The sequence below is a fragment of the Grammomys surdaster genome, unplaced genomic scaffold (genome assembly GCF_004785775.1).
Source record: "Grammomys surdaster isolate TR1022 unplaced genomic scaffold, NIH_TR_1.0 126182, whole genome shotgun sequence".
Taxonomy (NCBI): domain Eukaryota; kingdom Metazoa; phylum Chordata; class Mammalia; order Rodentia; family Muridae; genus Grammomys; species Grammomys surdaster.
The window spans coordinates 7,263,212-7,283,136 of NW_021620988.1; the positions used below are offsets into that span (position 1 = coordinate 7,263,212).

At 33.9% G+C, this 19,925-nt stretch overlaps 1 protein-coding gene across 2 annotated transcripts in view; it reads right to left on the minus strand.

Moving 5' to 3' along the window:
• Nucleotides 1-15,070, minus strand: part of Glra3 (glycine receptor alpha 3) — a 152,299-nt gene extending 137,229 nt beyond the window's left edge. The window contains exon 1 of one of the 2 annotated variants that reach the window (XM_028757752.1): nt 14,952-15,070. In XM_028757752.1, coding sequence (XP_028613585.1) covers nt 14,952-15,022 — 71 coding nt within the window. In that variant the 5' untranslated portion in view covers nt 15,023-15,070. The remainder of the gene's footprint in view (nt 1-14,951) is intronic. The other variant, XM_028757753.1, reaches the window with a different exon arrangement.
• Nucleotides 15,071-19,925: the final 4,855 nt, after the last annotated feature.

Below are 19,925 nucleotides of genomic sequence, written 5' to 3' on the forward strand. Positions count from 1 at the left end.
GGGGGGGAGAGTGAGAGAGGGGGAGAGGGGGGAGAGTGAGAGAGGGGAGAGGGGGAGAGCAGGAGAAGGAGAGAGGGAGAGAGGGAGAGAGGGGGAAAGAAGGAGGGGGAAGGAGCATGAGGGAGAGAGAGAGGGAGAGGGAGAGGAAGAGAGGGAGAGGGAGAGGGAGAGAGAAGGCAGAGCTACTCCTATTTAAATAATCTTGTCTTGAAAAATATAAAAATATATAAATCCCAAATTTATTTACATTGAGATGCGCTTTTATGAGTGTTGAATCTGACCTGGAGAGAAGCTTGAGTTCTTTGGTCACTGTCTGTAAGGAGAGGACCAAGGGCGGTACTAGGGAGCAGTTTTGATTTATCTGAAGTATTTGGATTTCTAAACTGACAACAAAACAACCTAACTTATTATTGAAAGAGGAAAATTAAATTCACATAAACTATTTGAGATGGGTTTGAAGTAAATGCCTAAGGTGATTCGAAATTTGAACACAGATTCAATGTAGTTATACAAATATTATTACATTAGTAGCTACAACACCAACCCTACAAAATGTGAAATTAGTTCTGTATCTTACTAGCAGGCTAGCAAACCAGAGAAATGTGTATCATTAAAGTTTATGTTTTTTTTTAAAAATTGGAAAATAGTGTTAGTTTCTTAAGATGAGTTGCATATTTTAGAATGTTGTTCATAATTACTATGGGTCTTCTCTTCGTTTTGAAAAAAATATTTTATTTTTGACATATACTAAGAAAACTTCCTTTAGCCTTGGGTCTCTCGTCTTTTTAGGTTGATTTTGAAATTTGTTTACTCTGTTTGTGATCATTTGTCCCATATGTACACACACACATAATTCCACACCATACACAAACTCTTCATTACCTACATGAATGTTACATCTTAAGATTGGGGGGAAAGAGGATGTTCTCTATCTGAAATATGAAATATAAGTAGGGTCCACTTAGTTGTAGTAACAATGACTCACAATTAGGGGTGTGGACAGATCATTGGGAAGTAGAATATATATTTTGCTTACTAGAGTTTTATCGATTATTTTTCCTAAATGTCAACTAGCTCACATTTCTTTTGCTTAGCTGAGTCTTTGGAAGGACAGTTCCTTTCTCCAACTGTTACTTGTAGAACACAGCCTGTGTCATGTGTATAGATCTGTCACTCACCAGTGTTCATTATTGATACTTAATATAAAACACCGTTATATTCTCTACTAGGTTAGAAACTTCAGCGAAAAGAGCAGAGCCTACATCATGTAACTTTCTTCTTTGGGACTGAGATGACCAAAGAACACTAATATACTATTTGCTTTTAGTGTTCATCTTGATAAAGGATAAGTTGCTCAAGGAAGAGTTCAAAAGCATTTTTGTTCTTTAATACACATTAAGTAGTTTAATTTACAAAAGTTCTTTGAAGTTGGTTTCAATAACTTTTTGAAAGATTAATGTCAAATCTGCTATATAAAATCATCAGCAAACAGTTGTTTAAGAATAATGTCTTGGTTCTGTATTTTAATTAAGAAAGTACCTCTTAGACTTAAAAATACACAAATTTTTTTTGTATGACCTAAGTGCATCGTATAAAAAACATGGAAAACTAAAACATAAAATTAAATGTCCTTGAACTTATCAATCAGACATGAACATGACTATATGGAAGGACTTTTTCACTTATAATTTAGTGAAGTTCACCAAGAAAATATACACAGCATTAATAATACTAATTTACTTTGAATTCACAGGTTGCTATTTTGGCTAAATTTGTATCAATGCACATTGTTATAGTATATTGTAAAAATAAACTCTCATCATGATAAGAGTCGATATAAAAGCAAGATATTTTAAGGCAAAGCACTGGTCTTTCAAGTTTTTAGTCTAGGAAAGATATGTGCAGAGAATTTAAAACAGAACCATATTAAAGATGTGTTTCATAAATAGCACTGAGTCAAGATCATGGTGATACTCAGATTTTCATAGCTATTCCCATTTGTGTGACTATGAATTTTTATGCGAATAATACCTTGTAGTGCAAGGTGCTGTATCTAAAGTGTGTTTAAGACAGACTGAAGATGTTTCTTCCTGTGCCTCAGGCAGCCTCATCCAACCTCACTATCATATTCTTTGAAGGAGAGAGAACTGACAAAGAACAAACTGAAAATCAAATAATATCACAAAACATGATTAGAAATGCTAAAGATAGAAATGTAGCAAATGATATGGTATTACTAAGCTTCCCAACAGTTAACGTTATGCTAGACTTGAAGGTTTCTTATTGGACCACATTCTCTTAAATAATAAACATGAAACAAAAAATCTAATCACAATCAAGGATGCTCGTGTTCTAATACAAGCTAGCAATCACCTTAAACTTAAGCCAGAATACAGTGCTGCTTTCTCACGTACACTCTTACATTCACTCCCTTATCTTTTTAAAATCTTTATGAGTGTAAATTTTTATGGGATGATGTAAAAAGTGTTTGGGCAGCCCTATATTATAGAAATTATGTCCTTTAGCATTAGGAGATTTTGAATGTACATCATCCTCCACCACACACAGTCAGTATTTTACAATAATAGCTTGACTATTAAGATTCAAACAAAACAAAACAAAACAATTTCAAGATTATTAATGAATATATAGGCCCAAATTTCCTGCTTCAGTGCCCATACATAAAGTAGTGTAAGGAAAATAAAAAGATTAAAAGTATATTTTTCCAGTAGACAAAAAAACAAGCAAAATTTATAATTATTGAACCAAGCAGTGGTGGCATATGCTTTTAACCCCAGCATTCAGGAGGCAGAGGCCGGAGAATCTCTGTGTGTTTGAGGCCAGCCTGCTGTAGAGAGAAAGTTCCAGGACAGCTAGGGTTCCACAGAGAGAACCTGTTTTGGGTGTGTCAGCACCTCAGTGCCATGGGTGCACCTCAGAGGACCCAGCAGCAGTCCCCAGGGTGCTAGTACTGACATAACTAGTCTTCCTTCCTGTCCTGCTACACTAAACCTGCAAAGGAGAGAAATGACTCCTTACTTTGCATTACTTGCCATTGTGAGGAACCTTTAGAGCATCTCTTAGGAAATACTCGAAAGCAAGATTGGAACTGTCTTATCTTTCTGTAGAAATTTGGGTACAGTGTATAACTGTGGGAAAACCACTACCCTGTTGTAATCTATGAAATCAATAACGGCTATGGGTATATGATGTTTTCAGCAAACAAAGAAAATATGGTCCAATTAAATTTTCCAAAGATAAGAAAAAGAAAAAAGAACAACAACAGTAACATGCTTTAAATTTGATTCTAATTAACTTTGTCACATTTCAAACACTTTCTTTTAATTCAAAAACACTTTTTGATTTTGAGTTTGTTTTTGTTTGTGACTTAGTCTTATTCTATGGTCCAGGTTGACCTTTAATTTCAATGACTCTTCCACCGTCCTCTCAAATACTGATACTACATACATGAGCCACAGCTAGTGTGGTCTGACAAAGGTTTTACTCTGATCCTGAGCCTTCCCCTTCATAATTGACATTTGCTGCAGCAATGCGGGCCTGAGTCTTTACTTCAGACCAATAGTAATTCCATGTTGGAGTGTACAGAGCAAACACGCCTACTTTTGTAATTGTTTGAGCAACCATTGCAAGTCTGATTTACTGTTCGTCTTTATCTCATTGGTAACCTAGCCTCCTACTAGAAAAGAGTACTGGACATTCTACTGTCTTAATTAAAGAACCTCTCCTATTCCTATAGCCTATAATTCACCTATGTTAACACCCATTTTCATTTCAAAGACTTTGACCTCTTGGGGCTTCAAAATCGTCCCTTTCAGCTCTTGCTCTTATAACCCTTCAAGTTGTCAAACTCTGCTCACCTTTTCTTCTTACCACCTATTCCAAAGCATTTCCTCATTCATGGGCTTCTGTTTCATAGACAACAAACTTAAGCCTTCTTGTATTTCTAATCTAGTAAGCAGTTCTTATATCTCAGTTTTAGGCACATGACAAAATTAACAAAAGATTCTGAGCTGTTCCATAAATGTCCTGACCCTACCAAATCTCTTCTACTAAAAATATAAAATGAAATAAAAATAAAATAAAACAATAAATAGAAATTAAAAGTAAATCAAAGCAATTAAGAACTCCCTATTTTGGTCTTTCCTTTTTTTTTTCTCCCTCTCAACTACTTTTCCTAATGCGTTACAGGTATGATGTTAGTAACCAGAGATCACCTTCCAGCGTATGTGAGTTGGCACAGGACTAATAGCATCACAAGTCACAGATCAACACGAATGACCAACCATTTCACTCATGGCAATTTGCGTGAATACTATTAAGTATGAAATGTGCTCTATGCTCTGAATAGTACCATTCAATCATGTCTACCTCCGAATCCTCTAATCACTTCTGAGATTTTCTACTAACAACTGGGAGAGTCACCAGTGTTACAACTCTATCCTCAGTCCCCCTTCTGTTTCTGCTAGCATGTCTGCGTGTGTGTGTGTGTGTGTGTGTGCACGTGCACATGCTTGCATATGTGTGATTATTATCCTATGCTACTCTCTGTTTCTCACATGCAACTTAGTTGTAATGTTTTTCCTTCTAGTTTTGATATATGGGTCCTTCTTTATTTTAGAATGTTCTATTGCATTGATCATACTTTATTCAGCACTTTGAATAATGACTTTTTGCAACAATTAAATAGCACTTATATGTATGACTATAGTGGATGTTAGTTATAAAGTAGACATTTAGAAGACAGGTTATCGGTATAAAACAAATAAAAAATTATCCCTCCAATGCTAAGTACATATTTCTGCTAAGAAAATATGATCATATTTTGATAATGTCAATTTTAAAAATGCATCTGTCGATGACTACAGCTGTAGACATAACATTTTAAAGATAAGCCAGCATAGTTGCAACACTCAGCCCATAGAAATGTCACTTTCAAAATGAGAAATGAAGTTTGACTCAGAGTATTGTCTCCACATTTATTGTCTACATGTTGTTTACGAACTGAGAAACCAGACAAAATGTAAGACTTGATTTTTTTTTTTAAAAAAAGCCTAAAACAGGATAACTGTTTCCTATAATGGTGTACAGTTTTACATTATATTACAAGATTGGATTTTAGTTTCCTCTAGGTCTTTGATATTTTAATATCCATATATGAAAACAGACACACAGAAAATAATAATAACTTTTAAATATAGAAGGAAAGCAAAGGTTGAGGTTTTTATGATGTTGGTTAAGGAGAGATATTTGGGCTAGAAATGAGATTCAACATTACGATAATCTCAAAGACACCAGCAGAGATCTGCAGTGGGATCACTGTCTTTGATGATGCTCAATGTTGAAGATTTATAGGAAGAAAGAGATATCCTAAATCCCAAGGGGTTAAGGGAGAAAAGAAAAGAATTCAAAGGTCTTTTCAAGTATTTTAAGATCCTTACAAAGGAACAACTTGAAGAAGAGTGGGATGTACAGGATTTTAATCTATATAATCCTTGGTGCTATTTTTCTCACTATAGAAAATAGGAGGAAAAAAAGCACACAAAGAAAGTAGTGTAGTTTTATTAGACAGCAGGATGCTTTGTACAAGGAAAAGGTTCTTTTGTATGCCTGTATAGACAAGTGTGTGCTGATGTCCTACAGATACTGCAGGAATCCTAAAATGACATAAAGTATTCACTTATTTAAAAGAAAATGTGAGGTCCTGTGTTAGAAATGTCACTGTGAAGCTGACTGGATCCTCCATTTTGTTTTCTTGTGAAAATATTGTCCCTGCTAATGTTGCAGTTTCCATCTGAAATGGCCTTCTTTCCCATTCTCACATCCTACCTGGAGTCCTGTATCCATTTAAATGACCTTATTCTTTAGGAATATTTTCTTTTTGTTTCGACTTCCCACACAAAATATTGGTTTTATTCAATGTTTGTAACTGCTGCTTTATTTGCTAGTTATCTATGGTTATATATTCAGTGATTATAAACTTTAAAAAAAGAAATCTTTTGCAACTGAACTTTATATACCTACAAATAAATAGATTAAAAGGAAAAAACCCTAATATTATATGATATTATGATTTTCAACTTATCTGAGGACTCAGAAACATGCCAGTGACTCTGCTCTGAAAGCTGTAACAGATATAATAGAATTTAAGTGTGACCTTCAATATGTTAATTAACAATTGATTAATATCTGGCTCATGTTTGGTAATCTCTTGGTTATGTTTCTCCTTTCCAGTGTGGATGCATTATCAAAAGTAAATGAGGGGGCTGGGCAACAGCTTAGTCAGTAAGCACTTGATATCCGAACACTTGATATCAGACTGTGTCTGCACCTCTAGCACTCTTGTAAAAATGTCAGCTGTAGTGATAGATGTTTGCAATCCCAGCATTGTAGACACAGAGACAAGGCCATGTGGTTTACTGGCCAGCCAGCTAGCTAAATCTTTGAAATTCAATTAAAAATTTTTCCCTTGATACATAAAGTAGACAGACATTAAACTTTGCACTTCAATCCAAAAACACATTCACTCACAAACACACACATACACAACAGTAAATAACCAACATTCAGGTATTATCTACAGGTCTATTCCATGAATGAGATGGTTTACGTTTTACTGGGACTTGCACGTGACTGCTTGCAATAGAGGAAGGCAGGCAGGGATAGGCTTCAGTAGGAAGTTCATGTGTAAGATATTCATGTAAGCCACAAAGAGGGACTATGAATATATCACTGTCTTTTTCTGAAAGAATTTATACTTTGAGAAGGGGCCATGCTCAACTATCATGCCTTTGGGACATTGGTGTAGGTCCATGGAAGGTAAATCCCTACTGAGTCTGCGAATGAGATCTGAGATGTTATCTTAGAGATGGTGAAATAAAATGAGTACTGTTTAGCCGAAGAGGTGGAATTCACATTTTCTCTCGGTCATTTCATGGAGAGAATGGGGCTATCATTTCACAAGATTTTATCTGTAGATCTCACAGGCTCACACGTGAAATATTATTTGGAAAATCTGAATAAGAACTTTTTCAAGTCAAGCATTGCTGATGATGATTCTTCATACCCTATTGACGATTTGTAATTTCCTCTAGTTTATCTGTTGCTAGAATTTTTGGTAGATTTGTTGTAAAATTTTTGTAATGGCTGCACTCAGCTTTCTCTATTTACCAAGCATGAGACTTTCCAGAGCAAACACCAGCACTAGCTACTGAGATCAGCTTTAGAAGCACACCATAATTTTACATATGAGATTCCACATGTGCCTAATGTCCATACTAAAATTAACAGTCTAAATTACAGAAAAATACACTAAGTGACAGTGTACCTAATGTTCTTTAGTGAAGACATATAGATAAGACTATTACAGTCATCCAATAGTAACTTTAGTCAGGGCAGTTGTGACTTAAACTAAAGCCTAATGCCTTCTTAAAACAATACTTTTATGAAAGTTTCCAGCTGCTTTTCTTTTAGGAGTATTTTATATTTAGCAGTGTCAGTAGTTAAATGATACAATTTGTCCATTTTCAAAGCTACAAAGACCTAGTAATCCAAAATCATCAAAATCGTGTTTTCTTTCTCAATTATGACTCCAGGTTATGACTATTGTATAAACTATATAATTTTGCATAATTGTATTATATTATATTAAGTGTACAAAATTGTATAGCTATACAATTTTAGTGTAAGAAGCAACACAACAGGGTGGCAAGCATTAGAATATGGGGTTATTACTACCCCAAGGAAGGTGTGCAGATATTTTTTATTGTATAAGGATTTAAGCTATTATTAATGCATAAGAGCAAAGAAGATATAGAGTACAAAAACAGGAGATACAAAGGGTGTATTTGTCATATCATAATTTCATGGACTATCATTAGAATAATATATAGAAAATAATCTTTAAAAGCACTAATGAAAAGGATCTGAAGAAGAATTAATAACAATGTTGATTGGATAATTGTGTGGTAATTTGTATTGTATCACATTACAGAATCCATTGCCCTTGTGGAATAAAAAACAAAAAAACCTTCATTACAGCCTTTAAAAGTTTCCAGTGTCTGTGTGTTTTTGACCTCACAGTGGGTAATGTTTTCAAAGTATAATTTGTTTGGCCCTGTATCTTATATAAGATGTTGAATGTAAAACTTCCTTTTTATGTCATATGATAGATAAGCAGAAAGTACCTTTAAAAAACCTATCTGTTGAATTTCTACTTAATTGATATTGAGTTAAACATTACAGAGCTAAAACGTAGTTCAAAAATAAACCCGTCCTTGCGGAACTTATAATTAAGGTAAGATAAAATCTGCATAAAACTAAAACACAAATATGAAAGCGATACCGTGAGTATGGTAACTATCAAAAGAAAACTTTTTGCTCTAAAGTTTTACATATTAGAAAGGAAATGTAGCCATTATTTCACACAGTTTAATAAAAACCATGGAAGGATACAGGTGAAATTTACAAAGCAATTTTAAACTGGAGTGTTTGATCTTCATGCATGGATCAACAGACTAGAAAAATACTCCTGACTCAAATCCTGATTCAGATATATCAGTAATGTCATCTAAACTGTAAAACTATAAAAAGAAATGAATAAATAAGAACTAAACTCTAAGACCAAAACTTACATATGCAAATATAGGGAATGCAAACTTAAGCTCACTTTGGAGAAAAGAAATTGAATAATAATTTTACTATTAAAATTATTTAACAAATACATTTCCCTTGATACTAAAGAAGTCTCAGTGTAGAGACTGTTTAAATCTGAACAAAGAGCCTTCCAACATAAATGTTTCTCAGGTGTTCCCAGAGTTGGGTAGGAGATTTATGCCCCAGTTATCTTCATTTAAACCTCATCCAATTATATTACATTAGTAGTTACGTTTTTAAACACTGTTTGAAATATCTCAAGGTTAGTATAATCGATGTGTGATTGCAGGCCCTCACCAATCACCTTTGAAATTCTTCCATCCATAGTTCTGTAATAATACCAACAACTTAGCTTTCATGTTTAACTGCACCTGGAAGGTTACTATACTAGGGGGTAAATTCCATTATTTACTAGTGGCACTTTCTCCAGGAGACCCTCTTTCATGGAGATCATGCGTTTCAGAAACTGTGATAGGGCCACATCTATTTATCACTTTCTCCCTCTGATGACATCAGAGGATTAAAATTCTAATTTAGGAAATGCATGTTGTTGGCATGCAGTTTTAGCAGCGGTTTACGTCTTGACTGAGCTTCTCAATTGATTCACACATTTTGTTGGTTCTGTCATAGAGTTCCTACTTCTAATCAAAAACGAGATTCCATTTTTCTAGCTACTTCTCCAAGCAAGACAAAGCTGTCCTACAAGCTGTCCTATTCTTCATGGCAATCAACAAAGTAAAGACCAACAATGAAAAAATATATCACATTTCTATGCAGACACGTGCCTACATTTGTTGTTTTCAGTAGGCATCGCTACTCTCAATATAAAGAATTACAGGTAAGCTTGGTAGGAGAACCAGTGAAGATCCATAATACACATCACATGCTGTAAGATATCCAGGCATGTTTTTTACTTGTACCTTATTTTGTTTTCCACCCTCATTGCACATGCATGTGTTTTCCATTTTTCTTGTTTTCCTAACTGCAGTTAAGTGTGTGTGTGGACTTCTCTGCATAAGTCTGCACATGAGTGCGGATGCCTGAACCTTGTACTCTTGAGCTTTCAACTGTTGAGCCATCTATCCATCTATGTTTGTATTATTTATATCTCTCTTTGTGCAAGTTCCTTTAATATTCTTTTTATAAATATTTTCTACATCTACATTGGTAGCAGTTAAATTACTGCAGATCTCTACTCACCTAAGGGATGGCGGGATACTAGGGTAGCATTTCACACCTGAAACATTCTAAACACATTCAGCGCTCCTTTCTGAAAATGACTCGAACAGTCCGCATGACTCTAATATTTCAGGTAAGTTTTTTGAACAAAAATACATATATGTAGCTTAAATTATAAAGCGAATATGCAAGTAAAGATTTATTCTTGTAATTTAAGTTGTAATTGTGATTTACATCAGTTTTTACTTTTTTTTCATCTTTAAGAATTTTTTTTGTACTTCACATTGAACCTAGGAATTATTTTTACTGTTGTCAATTTCTTTGGCATTTGTTTACTTGTGTACGTGTATATCTATATTTGTGTGAGTATTTATGTATTGGGGCATGTACATTCCACAGCACATGTATGGAGGGTCAAAGACAACTTTTAGGTTATGCAAGTGTTCATCCAGCTATACATTCAGGTTTATTTTGTTGTTGTTGTTGCTGTTGTTGTTATTATTATTATAGGTTTGAGAATGGTTCTTTTTCTGTAGCACAAGAAAGCATTTAATTTATTCATTAAATTTATTCATTAAATTAATATTTATTCCATTCCATTCTCTGTTATGTAGGGCTTGTTTTTACTGTTGTCGATTTCTTTAACATTTGTTTACTTACGTATGTGTGTGTCTATATTTATGTGACTATTTATGCATTGAGGTATGTACATTCCATAGCCCATGTTTGGAGGTCAAAATTCAACTTTTAGGAGTTAGTTCTCTTCTTTAACAATATTATTTGCAGGGTTAGAACTTGTGTTGTCTGATCTGGCCGCCAACACCTCCCGCAAAGCCATCTCTATAGCCGTGCAAGTTTATTTCAGTGGCCATTTTAATAGTTGTAACAGGAATACAATCTCAAATCACAAACTATGATTTCCTTCCATTAACTTTGGTAATCATCATTACCTAGGCATACACTATGTGACTACACAAGCGCCTGAAGTTCAAAATAGTCTTTTCTGATCATTGAGCAAGTATATGACCTAACTTAGAACAAGTGTCAAATATTCTCAATAGCCTCCCTGGTCAAGTTCCCTAAAAGAGTGCTTGTATATTTCTTGATATTTGACCCCACTTTCTTTTCTGTGCTTTAAGTACTATGCTTTGAAAAGTAATAGTTTCCCAGTCAAGCGTAACTATCTATGCTGGATACACAAGCATATAGAATTTGATGAAAGAATTATACTCAAATTTTTAACATTATACCTGTGATCATAACAGTTAAGTCACATACCTGGGTACGGAGTTGTTTGAATAAAAAAATAAGTTTATAGAGCAAAATGATATTTTATAACCTGATTTGTAATCCGAAGCATAAATTGACTAGGATACTGGGCTATAATTCACTTCTATATAATCAACTCATACAAGAACATAAGAATCATGTATGTGAGGCATAATTCATTGAAAGCATAATAATTATTAATTCAATGTAACTTCATGTAATTAACCTTAATTATAAATGTTTGTTCTTTGAAATATATTTTTTTCAATGTGTTACATGAGAAAACAGATATCCACTCCACAAAGCCACTTAAAAGGATTGTTTTCAATCTCTAAAGTGTAATAAAAAGCAAAACCAAGAATTTAAAATGACAAAATGTTTTGGTAGACTTTGAAGTAATACAGTAAGACAAGTTCTCATCTCATTAGCATTGACCTGTGAAGTTTACACAGTCAGGTTTAGCCACAATGTGTTATAATTTATCCAACTAGCAAAACTATGTTGGGCCTCTATAAAAATAAAACCTAACATGGTATAGTCTGCTGACCACCACATTAAAGAAAATTTTGCTTGTGGTTTTGTGCTTTGGCATTTATTCTGCAAGCCCTTATTAATCATTAGCTATTTGCATTTCAAAAAGAGATGAACAGTGATGTTTTGTTCTTTATTAGGATGAAAACTAAACCCAAAAAAAGAGTTTAATAAAATAGAAATATTTTAGTAAAATGTGAAAGTGTTAACAATTAGAAGTTAACATTTTATGTCTACAGAATTTTGAAACATAAATTCATTTAATTTATGTTTAACTCATCTTCTTTTAAATATTCATTAACATATCCAGTCCTGATATTTGTTGCTCACAAATCTAATTGATTTTTGATAATAGATATTCTTGTTCTTATAATTTTGACTGATTTTTTTAAAATTAATTATAAAATCATAGACATAAAAGAGACAAAAACTTGTGGTCTTTCAATAGTAACGGAACATATTAGACATTTTTATCGTATCTTAGCACTACCCCAGATATGTATTATTAAACAAGAGGAACTCAGACACCATTTATATGAATAGAATTAGGTGTAAAAGATTTAGGAAGATTACAAGGTCTACCAAAGTTTAATATACTCATCTAACCATACTCTTGCCTACCCTATAATCCAGAAATTTTTCTAAAGAAAGTCTCAGGTCTGGCATACACAGTACTCACATACATACATACATACACACATACATACAAATATACATACACACATTCATACAAACAAAAGTACATATATCACATGATGATCAATAATATTCATTGGTAGACTTATATCAGGTCAAAGTTGAAAAGTAATCCATGAATCCATTAAGAGGGAGTAAGTTGATTGTCCTAAGGTCTTACAAAGCGCTCCCATACTTTAATGAGAATGAGTTCCTGCAAGGTGTAGCACCATGGATAATCATACAAACATGTAGTTCTGAAAAATGAATCAGATGCAAATTATTATTTATTTATAACATTCAAAAGCAAGAAAAACGTATTTGTGGCATAAATTATGATAGCTTTTACCTTTAGTAAATGTGACGACTTTGAAAGGAGACCAAGGTGGTGGCTGGTGTGAACACCTACCTAGTACTGATTTTTACTCCTAATTCTAGGTCTGTGTTCTCTTCATCTAGGACTGTTCAGTTTTTGGAAACCTTATCTAAATTTTATGTTTATATCTATTTTAGAATTATCTGTGCTCTTTCAACAGAACTTTTAGAATCTTTTAAAAACCGGTTAAAGTTATTTGAACAAGAACATTATAAATGAGTTTGGTGATTGGTTGCTGCTGCTGCCACTATATTATCCTGGAAAGAGTTTGTAAAAGTATAACAATGTTAAAGTAATGATTTATGTTCTTCAATAAGACTATAAGCTGACTATAGCTAACAATAATGAAGAACACATTTCTGATCACCATCTTCATGTCTCATTTTCTATTAATACATCATAGGTAGATTTAGTTGACAAAGAATACTTTCCATGAAGACATTTTATAGATCATTTTCAGTAAGACACTCTTTCATGCCTATGGAATGCTTCTTTTAAGGACCATCACCAGGGGTAAAAATATTTGTTATTCAAATGTCACTAAAGTTTTCACAGAACAATGATCTACTGTCATATGATTCCAGTTTAGGATAAAGTCTTCTCTGGGTTTTGAAAGAATAAAATGATGAAAAATATATGAAATAAAATCCCTCATTGGGGAAGTTTTTTTCTAAGAATTTTTGATTGGATTATTGTTTAAAATTTTAATCATTAATTAATGATATTAAAGATAAACTGTAATTATTGCTTTTGGGGAATTTCATTAAAAATATCACAAATCAAAGCCTCCAATAATGAAGATTACATATTTAGTTACTATAAAAATATTGTGATAAATTGTCATTATAGAAATTTCACCTCATTGACTAATATGTTTTAATAATTGACCTTAAATATAAATCAGACAGACATATCTCCTTTTAAAATATATATTATCACCTTTGATATTAAACCTTATAAATAATCATGTCAAAATGACTAGTATATTGTAGCCTGAATTTTGTGCCACTTTCTTTAACATATTCACATACATGAGACCTCTACATACTTTTGATTTGTACCACAGGTATATGACCTCTGTCAATTGAAAGTTCCAAAACCCCATAAAATCATCTTAATACACTTTTCACTGAAAATACTGTGATCTGAGATGTTTTAAGACTTCAGTTTAAAAGGAAGTCACCGTTTGCAGGAAATGTATTTTTCTTTTCAACCACTTCCTATTACAAACAGGCATGCCAGAACAATATGTGAATCACACTTTTAAGACAGCTGAAAGATTAAAGCTGGATTTACTAACACAAGAGGGAATACTTACATCACGTGGAAACCAGTACGTGCTTAACTAATTCAGTGTTCTACCTATTTAACTTTGACACTCTTGAAAAGGTTGTCAGCCTTAAAGTGAATATCCCACAATAATTGTGACAATAGTAATGCAAAATTACAGTTGCTAGTTTAAATATCTATATGAACATTTTTTTTTGCTTTCATACAGTGTTTACTGAACAATGGGTTGACCTATCTTCCTTTAGTATCTTCTATATAACTGTAAAAAATGTAGAAAGCCTACCAAATATAATTGAGGCATAGGAAAAACTGTCATGACAGGACAATTTTACAAGTTAGTAGTCTTCTTATACCACTTTCTTCCAAAAGACAACTGTAGGCACAGAACATTCCTGATGATTTATTAATGATTTTGCCTTCATGTAATGCTGAATTAGGTCACTGCAAAGTAGTACCTTAAAGTTTCTATTTTTTATCTAATCACTGCATATATTAAAATGACATTTCTCTGATCAATAATTGCTTGTGTTCTACATTACTCTTTCTGTTTTAGTGATGGCCTCATTTCTAGTTTCTTAGTGCTTTGTATTTTTTTTAAATTAACACCCAGAAAACATAATTCGTCATTACCAAGAAAACTCTAATGAGAAATACGTGAGAATCAAAATATCTGTTTATTTTTAAGTCATTAGGTTTGAAAGAGTAATGTGGGAAAAGTCCAGTTAAATACATACCTTCAGAGAAAAATAACAGGAAATTACATGGTTCTAAATGTCTCAATGGATAAATTACTAGGCTCTTTGAAAGAAATAAATATAATTTAAAGTATAATTTCAGTAAGTAAGAACAAAATCACAAATTTCTCAGCTTCCTCATTAACAAGTGGTTGCAGATTAACACATTGGCTTATGGGGCTATTGAGCTCTCTTAATGAGATTGTTAATGCATGCGGACTTACCTCAGTAACAGTGCGGCTTCCCAGAAGTAAAATCCGGAAACTAATGTCCGAAAGTGTCTCACGTGGGCCATGATACGGAAAGGTATTCACGATCTTGAAAACAGTCTTATCCAAGGCATGGGGGACCAGAAAGACAGAAGTGAAAATGTGCCATCTAACCCCTTCTGGGGCTACTAGAAACAAACGCTTGGGAAGCTTCAGCACCTCGGACAGCTCCCGCAGTACTCTGAATCCCTCTTTCAAACACTTGATGTTTTCCTGGACCCCTCCTTTGAGCACTGAGCAGAGATTCACTGGGCTACAAACATGCAAGTGATTTCACAGTGAAGCCACAGAAAAGCGTGAGATTGTGATGACGCGCCAGGGGTGCAGAGATCCTGAGCAACAGTTCCCCCAAAGCTCTATCGGCAGAAAAGGACTCGCCTTTTCTGGGCTCTGACCCAGGCAAGGGTTGAGGAAGAACAGCAGCAGTCAAAATTGGGAAAGCTGCTCCACCAGGTCCAAGAGCTGCAATCTCGCTCTCCACCTTTGCAAAAATCCCACGGAGCGGAGCGCGGCAAAGACAAGCGGGGGCGGGGCCAGAGGACTTGTCCTTCCCGCCAATCACAGCTGCACAGCAGGACAGAGTGACAGGCCACTTACCACGCAAGGAAATGCTCAGCCTTTCAGCCCCTAAAAAAAAAAGGAGGGGCAGTGTAGAATTGGTGCAGAGCCCACTAGGGAAGGAAGCATTGGAGCTGAAAGGGGAGATTCAGTGGTTTGCAGGACTAGGAGGTAGAACTATGCTGAGAGGCTCCCTCCCTCATAGAAAAGGCCCAATTTAGTAAAGACATATCTTTTCATATATGACTGTCTCATAGAGCTTGCACTGAAATGCTAGATTGGACAGTGAACACACACCCTTGATAAGGGATTGGGAAGCTGGGAATGTAATGCACATGCCCAGCCGAATAAGTTGCTTCTAGAAGCATCTGATGAACAGAGCCAGCTTGCAGCCAGTTAATTGACTATGGTGCTAATGAGGCTTCTGAAAAGACTAAGGGAGGGTCTCCTGAGGCTGCTGCTAGAGAGAGATCATTTAGATTTTTTTCCCCTCAGTTTTTCAAACGATCGGATATCTTAAATGGAAGAATTAGCACATAATACTAACTAGTTTATTTCTTCTTTCATCTTTTCAGATCTCAGTCTCTCTATCTCCACCGTGCTCCATTGCACCGTGTGTGTGTGTGTGTGTGTGTGTGTGTGTGTGTGTGTGTGTGTTAAAATAGAAAACCTTTATTTGCGACTGGCCAATATCAAACTGTTAACTTCTTTTGGCTTTAAAAAAAAAAGTCCATTATAAATTTATTTTGGAAGTGCTCCTTTCAACTCTTAACTTGTTCAACGACTAAGCTACATATTAAGAATACATTCTTAACCTGTCCCACAATCTTTTTCATTGTTGAATTAAAAGTGTAATTTACAATTTAAATGCAAAATGCAAAACTCGATTTAGCTGGAAACGTACACGTCATCAAGTATCAACCTGCTGAAAGAAGTTACAGTAAATACTCTTATTTATGACGCCTGTTTAGTAGATCACGTTATTCTCACCTCGTGAAAAATACATTTTCTGAGTTGGTTTCTATATTTGTAGAAGACATGTTTTATGTGACTATTTTCCTATTTAAATCATAAACTTACGGAAGACATAAGAAATGCATCAGTTTTATAACTCATTGAAGGTTCATAATATCCTTTTTTATATCTATATTACATGTGTGTGTATGTACATAATTGCATGGCTTAGCTTATGTCATGTATGGAGATCATAAGATAACTAGTGGAGAAGCAGTTCTGCCATTTCACACTGTGAGTTGGAGGGATCACAATTAGATCATCTAGCGTGGCAGCAAATGCCTTGATTTGCTGAGCCATCTCACTGCCTCTGAGAAGATATCCTCCTCCTTAATGAACCTGTTAAAAGCTTACACTACACAGATGCTTCTCAGTTGTTATTCATTGATTAAAAATTACAGACGATTGCATCACTGGTAGGGGAGCTGTTTGGTAGGGGAATGCTGGGGCGGTGAGGTGGGAGTGGGTGGGTGGGTAGGGGAGCATCCTCATAGAGGTGGGGGGAGGGAGAAGGGGAAGGAAAAGGGAGTTTGTGGAGTGGAAACTGGGAATGGGGATAACATTTGAAATATCAATAAATACAATAACCAATAAAAATGGAAAAAGGTCAGCTTTTAAAAACTGCACATAATAAAAAATATCTATATTACATTTTGTCTTATTTTGTGTCTTGTTCAAGACAATAATTATCCAAGTTGTACTACAGCTTGGCACTGAGACCAAAGAAGAGTCAGGGACCAATGGAGGAAAATTGCTACTAATTTGCTTCCTATGGCCTGTTCAGCCTGTTTTTTTAAACCACTCTGACCACATGCCCAGAGGTGCTGGTGCCAGCCACAGTGATTTGGGGTCACACCTATTGATTAATAAAACAACTGCCTCACAAATTTGCCCACAGACCAGGCTCCTGGAGGCAACTCCAGTTAGTAATTCCTTTTTCCTTGATATGTGTAGGTTTGTACCACATGACAAAACACAGTCAGCACAATGTGGACACAATTAATGTTGCTCAATTTTATTTACAATTAAGGGTTAAAACTCAAGCAATAGGGCACAATGTTAGATAGGATGTGGCTCCTAGTTCTGAGTTGTGCCCTTGACCACTTCCTTGAAATTAAAATATATTACTTGGAAGACCCAAACTTTGTAGACTCATGAAACACATATCTTCCAAACATGGAGAATGAAGAATGGAATGGTTCTAACTTTTATTTAAACAATTGAGATGAATATTCTGTATTCTAGATGTTTAAGATGACTATTCAAGCAGTTTTGAAATTTTTTTTAAGAATGAGCATTTTATCAATTGATAGTGATACCCTTCTTAGTACATATCAAATTCATGCTCATTATTAATTATTATTAATAATGATCATTTTATTATAATGAAATTTGTGTATATATACCTATGTAAACACATAAACATGTAGGTACAGTCTACTACATCCATTGAATTTGTCTTGTCTGTTTTCTTTTTTTTTTTTAGATTATAATAATGCTGTATCATTTCACTCTTTTCTTTCCTCCTTCCAAATGCTACCATATAATCTTCCTTGCTTTATAAGAAACATAGGAATGTTGAGAGTGGGAGAAATTATCTTCCCTGCAGAAATGTACACAAATTGGTTACCCAGTACCGAATAGTCATCCCTGAAAACATATATTTATGTAACATTATACAGAATTAACAGGTTGTACTTATGTATGTATGTTTATATATGTATGTATGTATGTATGTATGTATGTATTATGAATGTATGTACATATGTATGTATGTATGTATGTATGCAACATAACTTATGACACATAAATCCTTTAACCTTGAAAGGAATATTTTATATAAATGACTATGTTGGAACTGGGCTAGATCCTTAGCCCCTGAAGTTGAGCAACTGATTTGTGATCTGGAACAAAAGGGCTTTATCCTGACACCCAGGGAGTGCTGGCAGCCCACCTGCTCCTGCACCATAAACACTGTTTTGCAGAGACTAGACTTTCTTTGCTTGTTTACTCCTACAGTCAAATTAAAGGGCTAATAAAAAATAACAAACATGCAGAGAGATCAGTCTGTACAAACAGACCTCATGCTAGCAAATACATTTGTTTTTTGAGACAATATTTGAAGAAACAAACAAAAAAAGACCTCAAAGAAAATTAAGTGTATTGCAAACTTTTTTCTATTAAGAAATGCTGATTTTTCTAAATATTTCAGAATGTAGAGTTTGATAATAAACTCAAGCTACTTTAGTGATAGAGAACATACAATAGAGACATTTTGTAGCACCAAGATTCAACTTCTGAGGAAAAAAAAAACATTCAATCAGGCATTTAAGAAGGAGATGAAATAAAATAACAAATTGAGACTTGCTTAATAAAAAAAAAATGTCAGAAATTTTAGGGGTAAAAAGTGTATAATCTGTGACAAAATATCTAAGTAAGTTGAAGAATTAATGAAATTATTAAAATGACAAATCTAATTTTCCAGACAGTTTTGAAGTGAAAATAAATATGATTAAAGCCTCCTATAATTAGTAAGTTTATGATTAATGGTAAGTTTACCTTAACATATATATATATATATATATATATATATATATATATATATATATATATATATATATGTGTATATATATATATGTGTGTGTGTGTGTGTGTGTGTGTGTGTAAATTCAATAACCTAAAAATAAAAATTAAATAGAAGAGTTTAACAACTTGTTATAGAAAAAATGGTATTATATTAAAAAGTGAGGCCTATATTAAGAAGACAGGTGTTTTTCAATGTAAACAAACTACCAACTTGGGCATGGTCTTGACAGTCGTCCAAGTACACGAAAGACCAGGGCAAAACAAGACAAATCTGGTTTATGTAGAGTTGCAAGACCACCAGATCTGTATATTTGCAGCCTGTATCAGAAAACAAAAACCAAAAGCCAAAAAACACATAAAAGAAAATTAAAAAATGAATTTACAGAATAGTTTATGAAAATTTAACTAAATGAACACAGGATTATGTATATACTTTGGTAAGCATATAACATTTAAAATTCCAAGCAAATCGGACAAATACAATTGTAAATATAATAAAAATTGTCAAATTGCCAAATAGTTATCCTGCTTAGGTTAAAGTTCTGAACTATTTCAATCAAATGGCTATGTTAATGCATTATTAATATTATGGTGTCTTAGAGATTATATGAATGATGTAAGTTACATGAAATAATGAAAATTGCTTCATTCATTTTAAAAGAAGTTAAAATAATACACTATCATGTAGGAATGATAATATTCTCAATTTTTTTACTAACTTCAAAGACTACTTTTCGCAAATAAAGTAGAATAGTTTTACAATCAATAGAG